The sequence below is a fragment of the Rutilus rutilus genome (assembly GCF_951802725.1).
Source record: "Rutilus rutilus genome assembly, chromosome: 15".
In the NCBI taxonomy this organism is placed as follows: Eukaryota; Metazoa; Chordata; class Actinopteri; order Cypriniformes; family Leuciscidae; genus Rutilus; species Rutilus rutilus.
In genome coordinates, this window is record NC_140220.1 from 4782554 (window position 1) to 4806996 (window position 24443).

Sequence of the window (24443 nt, forward strand, 5' to 3'; positions counted from 1 at the left end):
TTAAACCCGATTTACTTTTATACTGAAAAAATCTGACAAGGCAAACTTCAGGATGTGTTACAGCACTTAATAACCTGTAGATCGATCATTACTGTGTGACACATGAAAAGAAAAACACAACTTGTAATTAGAAAAAAAGTATCGCTTCAGTAATTTACTTATCATACTCGAAAACTGCTTTCCGGACCTATCCGCGGGAAACGATGACGAAATCACATGCTATGTGGCAGCTCCGTCAAGGGTTGCGTACTGAACGTGCTGTCATAGCTTGAAATGCTAATATAGTCAGGGCTCTGAGAAAATCGCTTTGTTACTTTAGTCCCGCGTTACTTTCGCCCCGGTTCTCCCCTAAAATATAGGTCGGGTGTGAGAACGAAGTAGATGCTTCCAGTCAAAATTCAAGTTTATTTTAGCAGAATTATATGCAAACATACAAACTACTATGCTATACAAAAATACAACAAATAATAACTGTGCAAAATTCCCTCTCCAGCTCAACTTGGAGATAATCTGAGGCACCTTGGTTAAAAAAAAAAAAAAAATTGTAGCTGCAACATTCAGAATGTTTTTTACAGTGCTTTGCAGTGATTTTATGCGTACCTGAATTCTATAACCGTGAAATTCTTTAACGGTAATTTTTTTTTTTTTTTTTTTATCTTGGTGTTGACAACATGATTGACACCAAATCTCAATTTTACTGAGATTTTAACGTTTCTTTGATCACATAAACAAACTGACAAATTGTGTACTGGCCAAATTAGGAAAGTGCTGCTTTTTAAACCCACAAATGATAAAACACAATTAAAGGATTTGTAAATAATGCACTACTGTGAGTAAGTGAATGTGACTTTTTTTTGATAAGATACCAAATGCTGAGATTAGAAAATTATAATGGCGGTGAATTATAATGGCAGTGATTTTTCACTTGTGAAATCTCTTGCTGGAGTTCTTTGCGTGGTCGATGAGCAGCTGGCAGGGGGTGAAGTGGTTACCATAAACCTCTTCAAAGCGCTTCATTTTCTGGACAAGTTTGTCTGCTCCGTATGAATCCACAAAACGGAACGGGCCTGAAATGTGGGAAAAAAGTGAGTTGCCAAAGTTTACTTAGCAAATCCTTAATTATCCCCAGGCACAATGCGGTATACCACAGGGTTAAGTGCTGGGCCCGCATCATTTACGATAAATCATTTTAATTACAAGGTGTGTAATGTCGGTTACCTCCCAAGCAAGGCGGGAAGCCAAGTCCAAACACGGCTCCGATGTCTCCTTGCACAGGGTCAGGCAGAATGCCTTCCTGCAGACACAGTACGGCCTCGTTCACAAAACGAGACATGAGTCTGTACTGAATATCCTCATCGCCGGAGCTAAAGAGGGACAGAGAGAAATATGAAGGGGTTTTTCCGAGGTAAATCAAGGTTTAGGATGCTAAAATCTGTGGCGTTAATCATGTAAACCAACTTACACAGCAGGGGGCGCTGTTAGCTTGAAGCTCTTAAGAATCTCTTCGGCTCCCGAGTTCACCGTCTTTTCTTTCGACTTGGCTCCGTACACATAACAACCCTTTCCAGACTTGCGCCCTGAAATGCACAGATATACATGCAATAACAATCTGAAAGCTGAATTGGAATACGACAAGAATAGTTACGCTTTTTTTGCTGTAGTTTATACATTTTAAAGTCCCCCTGTAGACAAAATTGTTATCCCTTAAAACTCATCTTTGATCACCAAAATGACATATTTAATCGCTTTTTCCTGTGAATTGTTTCTTCTTCATGCCTTAAAGGGGTCATATAATGGTACATGCACTTTTACAAGTTGATTGTACTGAAATGTGTATTGGCAGTGCCTGTACACAACCATCATAAAATGCTAAAAATCCATCCAGTTTTTTTTTTTTTTAATCTCCTTATATGTTTTCCCGTCTCAAATCAAGCCATTCGATTTTGTGACGTCACAAAATCGACGTCCCTCCCACGATTGTTGATTGACAGCAGCGTTTCAACACAGACCCGCCCTCGCTCGTGAGCGAGCTGTCTGTCATCATAGTCCGCGCAACAGCAATGCTTTCATGTTTGCGCGAATCATTTCACCAGACTGCTTTATAAACGAGAACATAGAAAAAGGTATTAGCTCCTGTCCGAGTATGTGATGTTTATGTGCCTAATGACTGTTATAGTCTCACAGACTGGTTATTTTTTAAACAGATCAGTAAAATATTAGTGCTTCAGCCCTAACAGTTGTACCTAACACTGCATAGATAACGTTACGCATCACTGACAAGCCTACATTTACCGGAAAAAAGTTTTTCATGACCATTAGCTGTAACATCAATCTGTCAATGAACTAACGTATACATCAGTAAACACATAGCGTTCGTATCTCACTACTCTACCCTGCCAGTACACACAAAGATAGATCAAAGTAACATTACGTTAACCAACCATTCAGAAACGTCCTGTTTTCCAACTCCGGTTCAAATTGATACGGTTGCACAGTGTCCTCAGAGACTCCCGCTGCCATTCTTCAAAATATAACGTTACCCTCAACTGTTGTCAAAGCAACACTCCACGTGTGTTGTTGTGGCAAAACACCCACAGAACAGAGGGGCGGGGTGAGCAAAGCTCATTATCATTTAAAGACACATGCACTTAAACGGTGTGCTGAAAACAGAGCTGTTTTTGACCAGGTAAAATTAGTGTTTTCTTACAATACTAATGAGAATTTTTAATTAAAGTATATTACAAACTTTTAATTTAGACCCTAAAGAATCATATTAGCTTGTACAAAAATGGCATTATATGACCCCTTTAAAATAGCTCAAATGCAACTCTAAATCCTTGCTTTATTTAGTATACACGGTTCTATAAAAATGCTAATTAGCCCCGCCTCCCCTCACTCACACCAGCTCAAAGATTCACTAGGTCAATCAACTAACTATAGTAAACGCTGCACAATGGTATCACTCTTCACAACATCAGACACATAACGGTAATTAATATGATTAGCCTTTTGCCTGATGTGTTGCTAATGTTACACAAACCATGTTCCAGTTCGCATTTCAGAGTCAGGCATCTGCCTTCTAACAATCATCATAAACGCTTTGAACAACTCAGAACGTCAGTGAAGAAAGGCATATAGTTCATTATAACATCGTAATATATATCATACACACGCTATAGCCTATTGCTAAATCTACCCGATTTTTCATATCAACAGAAAAATATACCGGGATAACCTGGCATCTCTCGAGACTTCCCTGCTAGTTCACTATTAATGATATGCTAAAGCATGCCGGCACGTTAACGTGATTGGTTACAAGGTAGTTTGTGACATCAGAAACACCAGTGATTTCAAACCGCGTCTTTGGTTCACTGCAGTTTTAAAGAGATACTCAGCAGTGGTGTTGACTTGCACATGGTTTGTCTTAAAGCACATTAAAACACCATATGGACATATAAACAACAATAAAAACTTGACTTTCACCACAGGGTTAAAAAAAGTCTAAGTCATTAGTCAGATGCACGTTCATTTTTGGGTGAACTATCCCTCTTTAATTCTGACCATTCATGATGATAAAGCTGTATGTAGTTTAACAGATGTACCTTTGAACCCCTTTTGGACCATCATCTTCAAGACCTCAACATTTCCTCCTCCGAATCGTGTTCCAAAAGCCTTGCCAAGATCCTCTGCAACATGAGCCGCCACGTCAATACCGACCTCGTCAGCAAGTGTCGCCGCACCGACAGGAAACCCGAATCCTGTTGTCAAGGAATCCAGTTTCTTGGGCCCAACTCCTTCCTGCAGTCGAAGTGATGACACAGGAAGATGAGCTCATTTTTAGCTCATAGAATAAAAATAGTTTTGAACAAAAACAGTCAAATTAAATCACCGAATTAAAAAGTTGAATAAAATTTTCTGTTTAACCACAAACAAGTCAATTTTAAAGTTTAAAGTTTAATTTTAAACACCATGTCAACATCAAGGCTATCTTCATGGCGAGAACAAAGTGTATAAGTCACACAGTTAACAAAAATCTATACAAAACATTTAAGATTAATGCAAAAAAATTCTAAAATACATTCAGGTGATATTTTAAATACATAATTTAGGGTGTGTTCACACTTGTAATTCGGTTCGCTTGGTCCGGACCAAAAAATAAAACATTTTAGTCCTGGAACAAATAAAGATCATTTTTTGCATGAGCAATTCAAACATCTAGGAATTTACCTGCAGCGCACGAACGGCCTCGGCTAACATGGGCGCCAGACAACGAGTGGTGTAAAACCCTGGCCCGTCCTGTTAAAATATACACACAGTCACTCACTGATGCCTGATGAACACTGAAAACATGTGACAGAACGTGTTCTTACCCCCACCACTATGATGACCTTCCCCTGTTTAAGTCCCACGGCCACGGCAGATGCTGTTGTGTCTTTAGATGTTTTATCTGTGGTGATGATTTCCAGCAGTTGCATTTTATCCACCGGAGAAAAATAATGCATCCCGATCACCTACATAACACACAAGTACATAACACACTTCAGAATTAAGACTTTTGCAATAAATCACTCCTTCAGAACAGACTAATGACAATTAAAGGTGTCATGACCCACATTTTGCATTTTTCCACGAGAATCAATGTATGTTATGATTGCCTAACGATTATACACTGGCCGGGAAGCCGATATTTAAAAGTGAAGCGTTTGTTTACCTCAGGGTTTGTAAAATATCCCACGTGCACGCGCACTCAAATACGAGATTTTGATTTCTACCCTGGCTTGACGTCACGACGGTGGAGGATATGCCATATATGGACAGCGCAGCAGGAAGCCACGCCCTACCCCTCTCCCCCTCATATTCATTCGGCAAAGAAAGATGGAGAAACCAAGTGCACACCTGCGTTGCTCTGTGGTTGACTGCCATAAACAGCATTCTAATGTGTTTTGTCTACCCAAAACGGACGAAACTATCAGGGATCAGTGGATGAAATTCATTTTTAATGACGCTGTCCCAACAACCCTTTCAACTGGCCTAACGTTTGGTGTCTGCGCTAAACATTTTACACAGGATTCATTTAGTAATTTGGGACAATATCAGGCGAAGTTGGCCTCGAAGCTCCGTTTGGGAAAAGGTGCCATCCCCACCATCAGAGACCTGCCTGAAATTGAAACGGTAAGACTGTGTTTTTATTGCTCTACTGTGTGTACGTTAACAAACATCAGCTAACTGCTAATGCGGCTATTGTATGTAACGTTAGCTTCGAGATAAACACGGTGAATGGACTCTACGAATGCTAGCCACATCTTTCCACTTTGTTTTACACAACAGTAGTGATGGTACAGGAGTCCATGGTCAGTGGCTAAAACTGTTTGCTAGACCATATCGCATATATCGATATAGTTCAAATTTGCGCTCTGCTCCCCGCGCCTCCGCTCTTCCTTTTCCACTCTGCGTGCGTGTTTAGAGCATGTTATGTTATGAGAGATGAATTATGACTACTTCAGAAACCCCAGCACAATAGGAACTACCAGACAGTGACATTAGTGTACGCTGAAATAAAGTCTTTCACTTCAGAAAAACTGACTTTCTTGTCCTGTCAGCCGTTATCCTGTGCTCGGAGCGCACACTCAATACACGCGTAAATGCGGAGGCGCCCGCGCTGTGTATCGCCTCACTGATCAAGGGCAAAAGAAACTACTACGAGCATGCAACGCTGTCAACCCCCCTCCTTCCTGCAACCAATCAACGCGCCCCTCATTTGCATTATTATAATGACCGTCCACGACAGCCAAAACATCGCATCAGATCTCGCGAGACAATAATGCCTTTAGAAATAAGGGTCTGAGGAGCTCTGTGTTTATTTTTTTTCCACTTTTTTTTTTTTAGAAGTGCCTGAAAGACTATAATAGAGCGTTGGGTATCCAAGGTAACACGAGGTCATGACTCCTTTAAAACACACACATGCGCACCTTTTCAGGTCTCCTGCTGGCTGCTGCGATGTCTTTGATGGGCAGAGCGGATGTGTTGGTGGCAAAGACACAGTGAGGAGGAATCACCTGCACACAGGACAAGTATGCTCAGTAGTGTACACGACTAGAAACGTACCAGCACGCCTGTATAATCGCACCCAACAAACACAAAGCTGAACTTACGGCCTCAACCTCTTTCAACACTTTATGTTTGATTGACAGGTCTTCAAACACGGCTTCAATGACCATATCCACATTCTCGAAACCACGGTAGTCCAGCTGTCCCGACAGCAAGGACATTATCCCATCTCTCTCGAACGTCGTCAGACTCTTCTTTTTTGTTTTGTCGTTAAGCCTGAGAAAGAAACAATGAAATGTATTTATTAGATTTTATATAAGTTACGCATATATCAATTTAAATGGAAACATATATTTAATATATTTGTATATGGTGAATATTAAAAAAATTGAAACCCGTTATTTCATCTTAGTTTAACATGGAAAACAATTTTTTTTATGAATTTTTTTTATAGATTTTAAAATTTACAATAAATATATATATATATATAAATAAATGAAAGTATTTTTTTGTGTGATTTTATTTTATTTATTTTTACAAATAAATAAATATAGAGAATGCACTTACAAAAGGACCTTTCTAGCCAAAATATCTACAAAAAAAATTGTTCACAGTAGAAATATCCATGATTAAAAAAAAAAAAAAAAAACTCAGATATTTCCAGGGTTGCCATTACCTTCAATAGTTTGATATTTTCATATTTTTATTTATTTTTATGCTTAAATCTTAAAAGAGTAACAGCCTGAAAGATCACAGCACTGACATCTGGTGGCTCTCAGCTCTAATTGTTTCTTTGTAATGTCATGGAGTGCAGCGCCCTCTGCTGCCTCACACCATAACCTGCAGCCGATGTCTCCAAGTCAGGTGGGTTTGAAAAACAAACTGCTGTGTACTTGTATATTATATCTATCATGATAATATCTCTGTGTGTGCAACACCAACCCCTTGTACACCTGTTGTTGACCTCTGGCAAGTCCTTCCTGTGCCGTGTCCTTTAAGATGGTGGACACACCCTTGTCCACTGTTACCTGGGCAACGCCTGCTCCCATAAGCCCCGCCCCCAGGACAGCCAGCTTTCTAAAAAGAGTAAAAAGCACAATCAGTTATTACACCCATGCCCTGATGACATCATATCACTAAGCCCCTCCCATCAGACATACTTTACATCTCTCTCTGGGTGCCCGAAGTGGTTCTTTTTGCAGGCCACCTGACCATGATACAGGCCAATCAGGGCTCTGGACTCTGATGTCATCGCCAGCTTGCCGAAGTTCTAGAAAACAGACAAGACGAGCTGAAATTATGCTGAAGTTATTTTAAGTAAACCTGTAAAGCCGAACATATGAAATAATATTATTACTATTATTACCTTTAGTTAACCAGGAGAAAAGATTTACACACCATTAACTTACTCTTGATAGCTATCAATCAAATGACAGAAGGCATGCAGTAGATTGTGTGCAACAAGTTTTTCTCATGTTGATCATTTAGAGGCCTTTGCATATTAAATTAGTAAAACCCTGAAATCTGATTGGATGTGCCACGTTCAGGAGGGGATGATACTGACCTGAGATTCAGTCAGATATCCAGCAGCGTTTCCTTTTTCAACGCCCGTCTGAACACACTAAAAACACACAAAAACTTGTGAGTTCATGAGCGCCTGAGCGTGTGTGTGTGTGTCTGTGCACGTGTGCGTTTACCTCTATAATCTTCAGTGGTGCAGGATAAAGCCCTTTACTCTGTTTCATGACTTTACTGTGAACAGTTTTGTAGATCTGTTTCCTGACCGGCGGCAGACCCATTATAAAATCCTGCACCTCTGGAAAAACAGATTATAAAACAATAAAAAGGCCTTTAATAAACAGACAAGTCAAGAGTCTGTCTTATCTCATCTCGACACTCATGTTTGTCTTACTCTGAACGAGTCCTTTCTTCTTTTCCATGGTGACTTTTTTACCGGCGAGACCTTTAGCAAAATCAACAGCCACTTCCTCCAGATACTCGATGGTCCTCTCTTCTGGACTCTTCAGTCCTGGACCTGCCACATAAAACACAAACACGTTATAGGGGTCCAATTCTGCACCTGTGCAGCTTTTAATCTTTACTTTGAAGTCCACTTTGATGCAAGAAACATTGACTAGCTTTTAGTTTTTTCAAGAGAATTTTCCCTTTTTAATTAACCAGACTGTTGTTGCTTCTAAAGTCCCCCTGCAGTCAATAATTTTACCCCTTAAAACTCATCTTTGATAATCAAAATGACATATTTAAACCTTTTTTTCCCCAGTGAAAATAATTTCTTCATGTCTTAAAATAGCTTGAATGTCACTTTAAACCCTTGCTTAAAGTTGAACTAAAACTGAAATACAAGTAAATGAAACTTAAACATTTCATTTAGTTGCGATGGCAACATTTCTCAGTTTCATTTCATAAGTTTACATATTTCATCTTATATTTATATTTTCTTTTATTTCAGCTTCAAGTAACAAAACAATTTTTAATAGTTTTAGTCTAAGTTAACAACAACAACAACAGTGTTCTGGAAAGGAAGTTATGCCTATAAATATTTTTTTTTTTATAAAGTTTTCCATGATAACACCTCCTTGAATATGTTTACATGATTCATCTGTGATAGAAGGACTGTTTATTTATTTATTATTATAATTGATTAAATCACCCAGAGGATCCACCAGCTGATGTACGAGCCCCATTTTTTTGGCTTTATCTGCCTTTATGTTCCTGCCGGTCAGCATCATATCAAACGCAGTGGGAAGGCCGACCTAAGACACACAAACATCATTATGAAACCCATCAGAGTTAGTCTACATCTGAGCGGTTAGGGAGCGTCAGTAAAATCCTCACCATTTTGGGCAGCCTCTGAGTCCCTCCAGCCCCGGGCAGAAGTCCCAGCATCACCTCTGGGGTGCCCAGGATCGTCTTCTTACTCTTAGTGGCCAGACGGTACTGACATGCAATGGCAAACTGAAAGAACAAGAGAAATGAGAACCATGTGTGAATTTTATTGTCTCATTTAATATAATTAAAGTCTGCATGTTATCATATGGCACTGTTTTTTATTAAGCCCGTTCACACCAAGAACGGTAAATATATATATAACGATAAGTATATAAGCGTCCACACCACCGGAAGATATATCGCTCTTTTTATTACAAGTGCAAGCTGTAGTTTTGTCGTCTGCTTCTTTAAATGCTCGAGCGCTTTAAAGCAGGATAGATTCCGATTGGCTGTCAATGTTTTTAATCGTTAATCAGCTGGAAAAAAGTGATTCCAACTATATTGTTTCTCTGTCCTGTTATCGTTATAGCTGCGGTGTGGAGTCTTCTTTTATATTTTGAACGATTTTAGAACTATATCTTTATAGTTCTCGTTCTCGTGGCATGAAAGAACCTTTATTCAGTATACAAATAAAAGAAACATCTGACTTATAAATAATGCTGAATTATAATACCTTTTTGTTTTGTTTTTTATTGTATCTTTTAACCATTTATACACTTCTTAACTGTGAGTTAATTTAGTATTATTTATGTACTATTAGAGTATTTATTCATAATTTTAATTGGCTCTTATTTAAAAAATTTCTGTTTGATTTTAGTAATTCTGTTATGTACTTTTGTCATTTTTACAAGTTTTTATTTTTTTCTACATAGAAATTTTAGTTTCTCAATTTAAAGGGGTGATATAATGCCCTTTTCACAAGATTTAAAATAAGTCTTTGAAGTCCCTTATGTGAAGTTTTACCTAAAAATATTCCACAGATATTTTTATACATGTTTAAGTTGTCACTTTTTGAGGGTGAGCAAAAACGCACCGTTTTTGTGTCTGTCCCTTTAATTGCAAATGAGCAGCTGCTCCCGGCACAGAGGGCGGAGCTACAACAGCTTGTGTCCTTTTACCTCACACACACATGCACTGAACATTTCGAAACCTTTTAGACTTTTATGTTCAAACCGAAGTCAGAAAGATGGAGAGACTCAAGAAGTGACAACATGTAGCACACTAACTAAAGTTAAAAAAGTGAAATCATATTCAACCACCCCTTTAAACGTGTTTATTTCAGATAGTTGCCAAGGTAACGGTTCTAATTTTCAAAAGTTTTCCATCAAAATTTAGATTTTATTTATGCTTTATTTTAATTACTGACAACAAATGTTATTCGTTTTTAGTTAACAATAACATCACTGCTGTTCACACAGTTAAAAGGCATCTCAAAAATTATTTAATGATTTATTAAAAACAAATAAGAGTGAAATAATACAAGTGAATAAATAAACACATGATCATGTGCTGACCTCCAGTCCACCGCCCAGACAGGAGCCGTTAATAGCAGCCACAATAGGGATGGGGGATTTCTCAATCTGGTCAAACATCTTCTGTCCTTCCTGTGACAGTGATGTCACTTCCTCCGCTGTGTTGCAGGCTTGAATCATACTGAAAGATGAAGATAATGATGAATACGAGTCTCTATAAAAGGTCCAAGCAATCTGCGTGTGTGAGAGTGTGTGTGGTACTTGATGTCGGCTCCTGCGATGAAGCATCCTGGTTTCCTGGATATGAGGACGGCGCTCTTCACTGCTGAATTCCCCCAAATCTCCTTCATCACCTCCGTCATCTCTGCCTGCATCTGCTTGGACAGAGTATTCACCTACAAAACACACACTCATTATATACAATCTCAGTTCAAAAGTTTGGAGTGTTAAGATTTTTTAATATTTCTGATTTGTTTGATGAAAAATACAGTAATCTAGTGAATGATTACTACAATTTAAAACAACTGTTTTCTATTGGAATATATTTAAAATGTAATTTATTCCTGAAATGGAAAAGCTGAATTTTCAGCATCATTACTCCAGTCTTCAGTGTCACATGATCCTTTAGAAATCTTTCTAATATGCTTGATTTGATGCTCAAGAAACATTTCTGATTATTATCAATGTTGCAAACAGTTGTGCTGCTTCATATTTTTGTAGAAACCGTGATAAATAGTTTTTTTTTTTTTCAAGATATAGAAATAGAAAGTTCAAAAGAACAGCATTTATTTGAAATATAAATCTTTTGTAAGATTATACATTTCTTTGCTGTCACTTTTGGTCAATTTAATGCATCTTTGCTGAATAAAAGTATTAATTTCTTCAAAAAAAATGCGTACTAATCCCAAACTTTTGAACAATAAACAACACTTTGATTAAATTTAAAAAAAAATTGACACTGACATTATTACATCAGAGGAATCATGGGAGAACAGAACACACCTTTGAGTTTGGATCATTGATTCGTACCACAGCAACATTATCTTTGACTTCATAACTGACATGAGTGCGAGCTGCAGACAGAGACAGAGACAGATGAGTGATTAAAAAGAAATCATTTGACATATTTCTATTCATCAATTCTGTTTTTAACAGTTACCCAGCACAGCTGATGATATGGATAGACTTCTCTGTCCATGACCTATGACCCAAAAACATAAATAAACATTCCATGAGAAACTTCCATGAGAAAGTCACATAGTCCTTCAAACCACATAGAGGTAATTTCCTTTTAACAAAGTTATATTTATGAATATTGTATCAGAAAAAAGCTGGTTTGTGTTTGATTAAACAAGTGATTTGTTAACTCGTATTCTGTATCTTATAAAATGCAGCTGTAAATCAAAAAATATTCCATGTTAATAAGAAACATAAACTGTGTTATGTTAATACCTCTGAATAAGCTCTGCTTAAAGTTTTTTTGGCCCAAACAGATTATAATCAATATTTTATTGATTATATTACAGTATAAATTGTAAGATCAATATGTTGTACACCACACAGCAGTCTTAAAGATTATATATTTAATTAAATATGGGGTCTCTGTTGAAATGCAACATCTTTGGCCTAGAATCCAATTGTCATTGAACTTTGCCCCAGTTCCCCCATACAACCCCACCTGTCACACACACATGACCAAACACACACTGTGTGTGCGACACACGTGTCTGTGTATGTCCAATCAGAGGTCAGCAGGTCATAGAAAGATTAGATTAGATTAGATTAGATTAGATTCAACTTCTAACTTCAGAAAGTTTGTATTAGTTAAAATAATACTAAAGAAATCATAAACTTACAACAAACATTGAAAAAATTCACATCAATATACATTAAATATTATAATTGTAATATAGCTGTTGATTAAACAGGTTTTAAAGGCTTTTATTAAACCGATTATTGACAATTGATACTACATGTATTACATCATAAAATATATAATGACTATTTTTTATGTTTTTGAAAGGAGTCTCTTATGCTCATCAAGGCTGCATTTATTTGATCAGAAATACAGAAAATACTGTACAGTAATATTGTGTAATATTATTACACAATTTAAAATAATGGGTTTCTATTTGAATATACTTTAAAATATAATTTAATTCTGTGATGCAAAGCTGAATTTTCATCAGCATAATTACTCCAGTCTTTAGTGTCACATGATCCTTTAGAAATCATGCTGAAAATTCAGCTTTGCATCACAGAAATAAATTGTATTTTAAAGTATTTTAAAATAGAAAACCATTATTTTAAATTGTAATAATATTTCCCATCAAATAAATGCAACCTTGATGAGCATAAGAGACTTCCTTCAAAAACATTAAAAATAGTAATGTTTCCAAAAAGTATGTATATATAAATAATAATGCAAATAACAGAAGGTCTCTTCATCTGTATAAATGATTTCACAGTCACAAAAACTGTAAACATAGTTGGATGGTAACCTGTCACACACCTGTACAACTAATTTTAAATTACTAATCGTGTATATAATTATAATTTAAAATGTTATACACATTACACAATTATTACTATAATATTAATAACTAAAACTGTGACCCACTGACCAGTACTGTAAAAACTAGGTGAAAGTTCAATCACGCAGGTCACCTCATTCTCTCTTCTTATTAGCACTTTTTAAGTGTGGTTAGGACTCCTGATATACAAGTACAATATAAAACAATATAATTGATATGCACAATAATACGTTTATGAATATAAGTTTGTCACCTGTGACAGTTTTCGCGGCTGTACAGCAGCTCCGCGACAACAGTAGTCTCGCGCTCGCCATCCTGCTCACAACGACGTCACCGTCAAAGCGCGTGTACGCAGTGACAAGCGCGAGCATGAGCGCGAGTCCCTGCAGCCGCCATTTAGGCTGCCAACTTAGCGCCTTTAAATAAATCCAAATCACCCCCATTTAGTGCATATAGTAACATTTTATATTTATTCCTTGGTGTATATTGATGTCAATAAAATGCCATTTTAAATATATATATATGTAAAGTAAGTATCTGCGGGTTTTTCTTCCCTGCTCAGGCAGTGATTCGGGTTGCTAGGTTGACACGGGGTCCTGCGGCTCGTGCACTGCTGTAGTCATTAGATAGACGCGAGACGTCTAACATCGCATTCTCTCCACATTTACAACAGCAGCAGGTAAAAATATAATTTGTCTACTTATATTACATGACAATTTATGTGTATATGATAAATCCTGATGAATGTCTTAAACGGGGTTGTTAGGCATACGGAAGAATGAATCCCTGTACTTGTTTATGTGTGTTAAAGTGTTATTTTTAATGTCTCATTACTGTTGCTTTACTGTCATGTGTGGTCATATCATGATCAGTGTTGTTTTATAATGATACCAGTATCTTAAGTAGCTGTTTAAGTGTTTAATGCGTTTGTGTGTTTGTCCTTGTCCAGTCTACTGACAGAAGTAGGTGAAGGGTCACACACACACACACACACACACACACACACACACACACACACACACACACACACACACACACACACACACACACACACACACACACACACACACACACACACACACACACCAGATCATCAATACTATCACATACTTAACAGGTTAAAGTATGAATTGTAGCTCGACATTTTAGCAACACTTGTACAATGTCTAAAAGTCATTGCATTGATGAAAAATGTCAAGGGTTCTCAAGCAAATAGTTTTAAACTATACGATAAAATGTCATTTTGAACATGAAGACAGTCAGTATTCAGTATATTTGTGGTTAGTCGAGCATGTTGATAGTTAATCTGATGGTCTAGACTCTACACCTAGCAAATATCCATACAGCCACTAAAAATCACCTACACAACAGCTGATTCAAAGACACTGAGACTTCAGAAAAGTGAGAGTTAATGAAGATAAAATATCCTGCAGCATTTTAGCGCAAATGACACGTAGTTTAGATATTTCGTTACTTAAAGGGTATTTAAAGTAGGCCTACTGTATGTATTTATGTATGTATATACATATTACAGTTCATTTTCATCTTGCATACTTGCCTATAAACAGATTCTGATTTATTCTGTTAGATTATGCGTGCATTTGCTTTGAAATAACAGTCTTTGAATAATCATTCATACTTTTGGCTCAAGCCTTCCAGATAATCAAAGATGGCATCTATGTTGTTGACTTCACTGAGGAGCAGTCCACTGACATCTGTGCAGACTGCCCAGTTCGGTAAGACGTCCTAGGTCACCACAGAACTAATGAACCCTTCACATTATGCAGATTACTGAACATTTAAGTTGTCATTATCACTCATTAGAACTGTTTCTCTTCAGCTGCTCGTTCTCTCAGCACATCTGTCCATCTGCAAGCTCAAGGTATCTATAGCAATCTGTTTTGCTGTATTCTCATAAAACGAAATAAAATAAATACTTTTAATATTACGTTAGAAAAATGCACATTTCTTTAAATATTTTTGTTTTTCTTTTCTGTGACTTTTATAACCAAATAGCAAAGAGCAAGAAGACGCTGGCCAAACCAGGAATGAAGAACATCGTTCTGGTGGATGGCGTCCGAACCCCCTTCCTGCTGTCTGGCACCACGTAAGACGTGGCCTGACAAGTTGCACGCAGTGTTTAGTGAAACTCAAACTGAAATTTTTATTTTATTTAAATCACACAATCATTTGTAAAGAGGAGAAAGGATATTAAAGCAGCATTGTTTACTGATAATGGATAATTGGATACATCTGATATTTGGACACATTACAACAAATCAAAGCTAAACTTTAACTGTCATGTTAATAATGAAATACATTTTGTTGGCCCGAAGTCAGCTTAAGATTTCTTTTTAAGATGCCTGTGAATGAAGATGGTTTGTTGGATTTCCCAAACCTGCATCAAATGCTGTTTTATGGAGAGAGAGAAAAGGACTTATTTATGCATTTGGCAGAAAAGAACATTTGCATTCATGCATTTGGCAGGCACTTTTATGCAAAGTGACTTGTATCGCATTTAAGGTGTTTAAGGTTTTGAGCAAACATTTAAGGTAACAGGTCATTTTCAAACTTTAAGGTTACAAAACCCAAAACTGTATGACACGCAATTTAACTACAAACTACAAATTAATGTTTCAGGCTGAATTTAATTGCAAGTTTAGGATAAACTCTAACCAGAATGGCCCTGTTTACACCTGGTATTTAGATGCGTTTTGGTCAATCGGATCACAGGTGGATGTTTTAATGTCCACTTTCAACCACTTGGGGTTTTCGATCTACTGGACAAAATAAGCTCACTCAATTTACATATGAACGAGAAAGGCGATGACGGAAAAACATACGGAGTGCAGCAGCTTTCGTTTGTGCTCAGACAGCTGAAAGACCAGCCGAACGCTGTGAGTGTGTGTTAGAAATCAGGAATGGTGAGAGAAAATTGATCTTGGTACTTTTTTCATCTTCAAACCAAACTTGGGTCTTCAGCCGACAAAGTTTAAATCCCCTGAAGAAGGCTGTTTGCGCCGCTACGTGTGGGTTGCTTCTCCCCATGTCTTTTCATTTTCTATTATGAAATAATAAGGCTTTTTAAATAATTTTGAAGAAGACGAGTGCCTTGGATTTTCTCTTTTCTACATTTATTTGAATTCCCGACCCCAGAGAGCACCTTCAGACATCTGACTGATCTCCCTGAGCACCCTGGACACTTTTTTTTGTCTTTCTAAAAGTTTAAATCCCGTCTGGCTAGAGCTCTTCCCATAATGTTCCCACATTAGATCAGTAGACGGAGAGCAGACGGTCTTTTGTGGCTGTTTGAACACATTCGACCTCATGAGCGTTTACACTACAAAAGCAATCTGATCGAATGTGTTTTCAACTTCCTCTGGAAGTGGTCGAAAGTGGACGAGCTCAAAACCTTTTAGACCCCGTTTACACCTGTATTTAGTGTCGTCCATTTGTGATCTAATCGACCAAAATGCATCTGAATACCAGGTGTAAACAGAGCCTTAGGAATATCAATGCAGTGATGCCTTGCAAAAAAAACTGCAAAATCATTCTTTGTGTGTCTCTGTCTTTGTTATTAGATACGCTGATCTGATGCCCCACGATCTGGCCAGAGCAGCATTACAGTGCGTCATCACACACATTAACATATACATACAGTATAAAGATTCACTCATCACTCTAATGTTCAGGACTAACTGTCTGCCTGTGTTTTTCTTTCAGGGGTCTGCTAAACAGAACCGGTATCCCTAAAGAAGCTGTTGATTATATTGTCTATGGAGAAGTTATTCAGGAAGTGAAGACCAGTAATGTGGCCAGAGAGGTCAGTCTGTCCTCTAGTCTGTGATGATTTCTAAAATAGAATTTTGGATGTTGAAGCTATTTTTAGTTTGTCAGGTCTGTGTTTATTGATTGGCTGCTGAGAAACTTGCTATCAGACTGACCAATGAGAGTGTGGGCATCTGTACAGAGATTTCATCTTATTACACAGCATTACTGCAGTGTTTGTATATTGTGTACTGAACTAACCTTTTGCCACATTCCTGTTTATCAGTTCAATTCAATGCAAGAGCTTTATCTTTCTATTAGGAACTTCATGTGTGGAGGTTGTCAGCACATACTATGCATTCAAACATAAAGCGAACACATTCATAACATATATTTAAATACAAAAATAGTTAAAAAGCGACTTAACAACTCCTGTGAATGTTTTATATATATATATATATATATGTATGTATATGTATATATATTATTTTTCCTTTGACATTTTAAGTTGAATTTCTTTTGTGTCCCATCATCAATGAAAGACCCTTTCTTAGAAACATGACTTTTGCTGCTTGGTTTCCGAGTATAACATTATTTAGGAGCGATATTAATTTGGAATTACATTTTGATTTGTTTTCTTGTAGGCGGCACTCGGTGCTGGATTCTCAGATAAGACTCCTGCTCACACGGTGACGATGGCGTGTATTTCCTCCAACCAAGCAATGACCACAGGTACTGAACACACACATTTTGTGACAATAGCGGTTATTGAATGCATGTGACTCACATAAACAAACACATCACTCTAAACAACCATGATCGGTTAGTTTGCATAAACATATTAAAATGGCATTAAACTTAAACATTCTTCAGCAGAGGAAACTTAACAGTTGATTGTTAATTTGTTTTCTAGCTGTCGGTTTGATCGCTGCCGGTCAGTGTGATACTGTGGTCGCCGGTGGCGTCGAGTTTATGTCTGACGTTCCGATTCGCCACAGCCGGAAGATGCGGAAGACAATGCTGTCACTCAACAAGGCAAAGACCCTCGGGGCTCGACTCTCTCTGCTGGGCTCCATCCGCCTCGCTCACCTCGCACCTGAGGTACTACGTTACCCACAATACACCTCACATTTTACCCCCAGTGCACCTCAATTTGATTATCATTAAGGTTCTCTGCTCACATCACAGAAAACAATTTACCCATAGTGCATTTCTCACCTGAGCGAAGGGCAGAGGGACCCGTTTCATATCTAGAAGCCAGAATATCATAGAATAGTAACTGCTCAGATATGCAACAGTAAATCAAGGCAAAAAAACTAGACATGGAAATATATAACTTTATATATTCTAATTAACCTAAGGTTTAAATTTCCATTTCTAAAAAATCACATTTATAGTTTTTCAATATTTATTTTACGTTATAAATAATATTATTATTTATTATTATTTACAGAGATAATTATCAAAAATAGCTAGTAATTTAGCAGGAAACGGCTATAGATTCTAAACAGCTATAAAGAAAGCTGATAACTCAACACTTTTGCTTGAAAATTATGACACTTTATTATTTAGTAATTCTCAACCCATTCTTACTGATTCTACACAGACTATCACAAGTCTGATATAACTATCTGTATTATAAAATGTAATCTAGGACATCTATATTTCAGTTTTTTAGTCTGCTTTAAATACAGTCCATATGGTATTGTTGAGTGCCCTTCTTTAAAAGCTGTTAAATGTGTGTCTCTGAATGTGTTTAGCTGCCGGCAGTGGCCGAGTTCTCCACAGCCGAGACAATGGGTCACTCCGCGGACCGTCTGGCGGCTGCGTTTGGTGTGACGCGTTTAGAGCAGGATGAGTTTGCGTTGCGGTCTCACATGCTTGCAAAGAAAGCTCAAGACAGCGGGCTGCTCAGTGATGTCATCAACTTCAAAGTGCCAGGTGAACAATTACCACAATTACCACAGCACTGGCCAATTCATTTCAGTTTTTGACCAAAATCATTCATCCAGCTTGCAGGCAATTTGTGAAAGTGCAATACGCAAATGATTTGAACAGAAATAACAAGACTTTTTATTGACAGGTCTGTTGCATAAGTTTGATTTAATCAGTTCAGATTGTTGTGATGATGTGTTTGTCACAGGGAAGGATATCGTGTCTAAAGATAACGGGATCCGTCCTTCCACCATGGAACAGATGGCCAGACTGAAACCCGCCTTCATCAAGCCTCACGGCACCGTGACGGCCGCAAACTCCTCTTTCCTGGTCAGTTTATCTGAGATAATTCGGGTTTATCTAGTTTGTTTTAATTTAAGGAACATCTGTCATTTTTGTCACTCAAAGCTGAACTCTCGCTGTGTGTGTGTTTTCACTCAGACTGACGGCGCGTCTGCTGTTTTGATCATGTCAGAGGAGAAAGCTCTTGCTATGGGTTACAAGCCTAAAGCATATCTCAGGTACAAAAACAAAAATAATGCCTTGCATTTAAAAACTATCACCAGAAGCATCTCACTGACATCATCTGTATTTTCCTAAACAATTTAGCTGATCTGTGCAGATTTACCCATGAATCATGGGTGTTTATTGAAATGGATTTATAGAATTTAAAGGGTTAGTTCACCCAAAAATGAAAATGATCCAATAATTTCCTCACCCTCAAGCCATAGTGAGAATTTCTCACAAACATCAGTGTTTATTCTTTTAGGGGAAATAAACCATGAAATTGTTGCTGCACATTAAATTGGTATAGGTGTATTTTAATGTTGGAAAAAGATTCATTATATCTTTAAGTAAATCTGATGTTTTCCTGAAGCTGTTGATGTCGTGGAGTGATCAGTGTTTATAGAGTCCCATTACAGCAGACAGACATCATGTGCTCATCTCTGACACACAGCGGCTCGTGGTGCTGATGTTGATATTACTGTGTCTGTGTTTTTACCTTCAGAGACTTTGTGTACGTGTCTCAAGACCCAAAAGACCAGCTGCTTCTCGGGTGAGTTCCTGCTTCTTTTCTTCTTTCCTCTCTCTTTCTCTTTCTCTTTCAGGCCTGTGAGGTTTTGTGCTGTGGGTTTTGTTATTGTTGTGGTTAAGGTGTGTTGTGGCGTGTGAGTTTGTGACTGACATTCATTCAGTCTGCAGAGACTCTCTGGTATAGATTCTTATTTGAAAGGTTTTGTGTAGGTTTACATTTATGCATTTGCCATTTTTTTTGTTTAGTGGTTCATTTTCTTCATATTCTTTCTATATTTCCTAGTAGTAATTCTTAATAGATACAGGCTTATAATCAGTTAAGCAAGTAGATTTGACCAATATTGACACTTTGCCTTTCAACTCTACTTTGGTTCCCGCACAACGCTTAAGTCATTTATTGCTTGCATAAATTATTTAGCTTTTTACATGTTTTTTTTAAATGTTTTTGAAAGAAGTCTCTTTTGCTCATCAAGGCTGCATTTATTTGCATTTTATTTAAGGCTGCTGCTTTGCTTAATATCTAAATGTCACTTTTGATCAATTAAATGCAATCAATTAAATAAAAGTATTAATTTAAAATAATAAAAGTAAAAACAAATTCCTGACCCCAGACTGTTGAACAGTATATAATTATACATAATTATTTTGTAATTATTATTGTTGTTGAAGTACATATTTTTAGTGCTGTAGTCTAAAATATATATTATATTGATTATCGATCATTATAGTGTCAAAAAGCAGAAATAAAAATAATTTAATTTGATTCTGCATCGATTATGAAAAGTAGTAGTAATCTGTGTCAACTCTAATATTAAGTGAGGTTTAAATACAGTATGTAAATGTAAATGTGTGTGTGTTTTCTCTGTTTCGATCTCTTGCTCTCTCATGTCACACACACTCATGTCTGGGTTGTTTTCTTTCTCAGGCCGACCTACAGCACACCAAAAGTCCTGGAGAGGAGCGGACTGACGTTGAACGACATCGATGTGTTTGAGTTTCATGAAGCTTTTGCTGTAAGCATCACCTTCAAGTTTTCCATTGATACTGCTTTAAAAATCCTGTGTTCTACAGACACTTACTTAACAGTTATTAGTGAGGGAATGGTGTTAATGTTCAGTTTTATTGTTTCTTTTTACAGGGTCAGATCATGGCAAACCTGAAGGCAATGGACTCTGACTGGTTCGCTCAGACATATATGGGCAGAAAATCTAAGGTAGGTGTGTGTGTGTGTGCTCACACAAGGTGGTGTGAAAAAGTGCTTAAAGATTGCCCCATAGGTTGTGCATTCAAAGCCCAAGAGAGTTTGATTCATGAACTATCACCGTTGTGCCCTTGAGCAAGACACTAAACCTCAGGATACTCCAGGGGGATTCAAGTGCTAATAAATGTCACATTGTGTAAGAAAGCATCAGACGAATAAAGAATAATTATAGAAACCAGGGACCCTCATTTATAAAGACGTGCATATAATGATCTTAAATGCTAATGTGTACGTTCAGAAGCTATAAATGATTTATAAAACGTACGTATGCAAATGTTCCTAAATGCATCTCTCATTATGCATTGTAGTAGTTAATTTTAAATTGATTCGCAAGTGCATCAGCTCCACCAGAACGGCCACATAAATCTCCTAATGGATCAGAGGAAGTATGGCACTCATCATCAATGGGAAAGGAAACCCAAGCACGCTCTGAAAACTTGTGTGCGGTATATGGCTCGGTTTCTGTGCAACGTTTGTGTGTGTGTAGGCATATATTATTATTTTTATTTTTTTTAGGAAAAATAATATAAATATTATAAATATAAATAATATATAAATATAAATTTCAGTGATGTAATTATTAAAAAAACAGTTCATATTATGCTTATTTGTGCACATAATTATATAAATGCATATTGTGATTGCCTATTTATATTACATTTTCATAACCAGTTAATTGTTGAATTAATTGTATTACTTTTATGGCAAAAAGTTTTAGGCATGGTCTTCAGTTGACGTATATATAAGAACATTTTCACGTCCGTTTCTGCCTTTATAAATCCTGATTTGTTCCTCACTTTTGATGTATAAAATCCATGGTATGTATAGGGCTCTATGAAATCAGTTTCTTTTTTTCCCAAATTCTGTTTTTTCCACTTCATTTTTCTGGATTCGTTTTTTTTTTACTCCATTTTAGTGGTTAAATTAAATTTGAATAAATAAAAAGCATGTCTAATTAATTGAAATCATGAAACTTAAACAATTTGCCAACAATTTATTAATAGTTTAACCAAAATCACTTTTTTTTTTTTCTCAAATTCAATTTTATTTTTACCAAATTCTGTGTTTTCTGTTTTAAGTTTTCTAGATTCCATTTTAATGGAAAAATTTGACGAAGTCCGTGTTGTACAGAATTCCGTTTTTATGACTGGATTCCGCAATTCTATCCACGTTTTCCTTATCGCGGAAATCATAGGGCTCTATATTTAGGATCAAATCCGATCATATGATGCGTTTTATAAATGAGGATCCAGGTTTTTTACTTTCTAAAGAAAATATGAGTTGCGTTTACCATGCAAAACTCACTTTTTCTTATGCATTGATTTATGGTTGCTTAAGATGTTTTACTAGTCGACTCGAAATTGGTTGGAAACCTTCTGTTGATGAGCAATAGTAATGTTGATGATATTGATGAAAATGAAAACTCATGATCATTGTTTCTGTGTTTTCTCAGGTCGGTGTCCCTCCAATGGAGAAGTTTAACACATGGGGAGGTTCTCTGTCTCTTGGGCATCCATTTGGGGCCACCGGCTGTAGACTGGTGACCACCGTAGCTCACCGACTGCAGAAAGAGGGCGGTCAGTATGGTATGGTGGCAGCGTGTGCCGCTGGAGGACAGGTGTGTGACACGATCACTATTACAACGTACTGTACAGATTCTCACAAGTGTGGAAATATCCTCGTAACATCCTCTTGTATGTGTGTTGCAGGGTCATGCTATGGTGATTGAAGCTTATCCTCAGTAATCTGCGTACTTCCACACATCATAATGCTCTGTACATGCACACGAATAGTTTCTGTAAATACTAACGTGCCGTAATGCCTTGAAAAGAAATGTTCCTGAAAGTTATCTGGAGGTTCTTCATTTGAAATGATGCTTGTGACGTGGATGTAAATGGTAATGTACTATAGCTTTATTTGAGAACATGTGGAGGAAAAGATATGATAAATATGATTTTTTGCATGCTAAATATAGCACTTAAAACCAGGCCAGTTAAATTTGGACATTACGTAAGAAGGATACAATTCACATTTGATTTTGAAAGGGGGGGATATGATATGGAATCAAGAATTCTAGATTATTTTATGTTTTGTTCTAATTCTAAGCATTCTAATCTCCAGATAAAGATCATTTTATCAATTTAGCAGCTGGGTCTCTTATTGCTGTTTGTATAGCTGGATCTGAAATTGTTTCATACGACAATATTAGCAGATCCATTGTCAGTTTATGGCGTTTAGCTCTTAAGAAATGGATTGTAAGGACTGATTCTAGATCAGCCATAAAGACAAAGGTTACATACTTAAACACACGTGTGCCTCAGATTCAAGCAGGTGAACCTCTGAACCTTTTCTAACAGTTTGTACAAATAAACATGATTTGAAATCGCCAGTTGCGTCTATGTTTTTCATGTTACCTTCTATAAGATGTGTGTGTTCTATAACATGTTAGTTGCTTGGTAACACTTTATGAGTCATTCCACAAAACAAGGGATATAATAATATAATGCATTCTGACCTTTGAGGATATATATATATATATATATATATATATATATATGTACAATTCATTAAACATAAAATTGTATATATCATGTGTGTGTGTGTGTATATATATATATATATATATATATATATATATATATTATGTTTAATGAATTGCACATTTTAATACAGGTAATTGATATTTATGATGGGTTGAAACACCTTGGGGACACAATGAGTTTTATATAATGCTAATCAGCTCATGTTCTAGTTCTACTTTTGTAGCGTTTTTTTTTTTTTTTTGTATAAATATAACAAACAGTTAGCATATCTAAAATATATTTGGTGATGTTATTGTAATGAAACTAATATAGCCCTCAGTCATATGAAGAATAAAGGCGCTCTAACGACGGATTGCCTGATGTTGACGCAGCGTTACGTCACGTGCAGCGCAAGTTTTTGCGCACATTCATAAGCGAAGCGCTGTTTACTGAGTGTGTAATTGTATCATATGCACCCAGAGGATCATCCTACTGCGCCGTGAATCCCTTGGTGTGTAAATACGAGCGTTTCAACTCCTCAGAAGATGAACTACAAATATAGCCGTTGGACTGACTCGCTACGGCGTCACGATCCCAGATGAACGCAGGAAAAAAAAAAATTCCTCACAAGTCCGCGCGACACGGATGCGTTTCATCCCGCCCCCTTCACGACACAAGTTGTTTTCCTTCAAATTGCTCGTTTGCCATCATTTCACATTCCGCAATACGTCGGCTTCATTAAAATATTTTTAAACGAATTAATTCCAATATTTATCACGCCTCTAGCCTACTTCTATATTTGCGTATTAATGTTGTTATTTGTGCAGAAAAGTTTTTTGGAGCGCTTCAGAGATTTTGAACAGGAGTGAGGTGGAGAGAAAAACTGTTTTTATCCAGATGCAAAACGGAGTAAAATGTAAATAGCGGGTTGCGTGTCGGTTTTTTGTTTTGTTTTAACCTTCAAACGTCGTGAACCCGCGAGACGGGCGCCGCAGCGCGCGCTTTGATCAGCCGCGCGCCTTTTATGCCGTTTGACTGGAGAATGCGCGCGGTGCTGTCGGTACAAATCTGCCTCACA

At 37.1% G+C, this 24443-nt stretch overlaps 2 protein-coding genes across 3 annotated transcripts; one reads left to right on the forward strand and one right to left on the reverse strand.

Annotated features, from left to right (window-relative positions):
* Nucleotides 1-391: 391 nt before the first annotated feature.
* Nucleotides 392-13241, reverse strand: hadhaa (hydroxyacyl-CoA dehydrogenase trifunctional multienzyme complex subunit alpha a). 2 transcript variants are annotated; one of them, XM_084433005.1, is made up of 20 exons: nucleotides 13098-13241; nucleotides 11470-11511; nucleotides 11313-11383; nucleotides 10572-10705; nucleotides 10353-10491; nucleotides 8905-9024; nucleotides 8720-8822; nucleotides 7961-8083; nucleotides 7746-7864; nucleotides 7613-7669; nucleotides 7209-7318; nucleotides 6991-7125; nucleotides 6153-6324; nucleotides 5970-6056; nucleotides 4371-4511; nucleotides 4228-4296; nucleotides 3603-3798; nucleotides 1463-1577; nucleotides 1219-1364; nucleotides 392-1067 (listed from the first exon to the last, which is right to left on the reverse strand). In XM_084433005.1, the coding sequence occupies exons 1-20, from the start codon at nucleotides 13213-13215 to the stop codon at nucleotides 922-924; spliced, it is 2343 nt and encodes a 780-aa protein (XP_084289131.1). In that variant the 5' UTR covers nucleotides 13216-13241; the 3' UTR covers nucleotides 392-921. The 2 variants fall into 2 exon arrangements, 1 of the variants encoding a protein (XP_084289131.1); XR_014630006.1 differs by lacking the exon at nucleotides 1463-1577 and having other exon boundaries at nucleotides 13098-13200.
* On the forward strand, nucleotides 13210-23232 carry hadhb (hydroxyacyl-CoA dehydrogenase trifunctional multienzyme complex subunit beta). The gene is made up of 16 exons (XM_084433006.1): nucleotides 13210-13523; nucleotides 14496-14580; nucleotides 14685-14726; nucleotides 14861-14951; nucleotides 16426-16470; nucleotides 16568-16667; nucleotides 17257-17344; nucleotides 17526-17713; nucleotides 18373-18553; nucleotides 18756-18877; nucleotides 18989-19068; nucleotides 19557-19604; nucleotides 20508-20595; nucleotides 20721-20795; nucleotides 22297-22461; nucleotides 22553-23232. Exons 2-16 carry the CDS (start codon nucleotides 14514-14516, stop codon nucleotides 22586-22588), a joined length of 1416 nt encoding a protein of 471 aa, XP_084289132.1. The 5' UTR covers nucleotides 13210-13523; nucleotides 14496-14513; the 3' UTR covers nucleotides 22589-23232.
* The last annotated feature ends 1211 nt before the right edge of the window (nucleotides 23233-24443 follow it).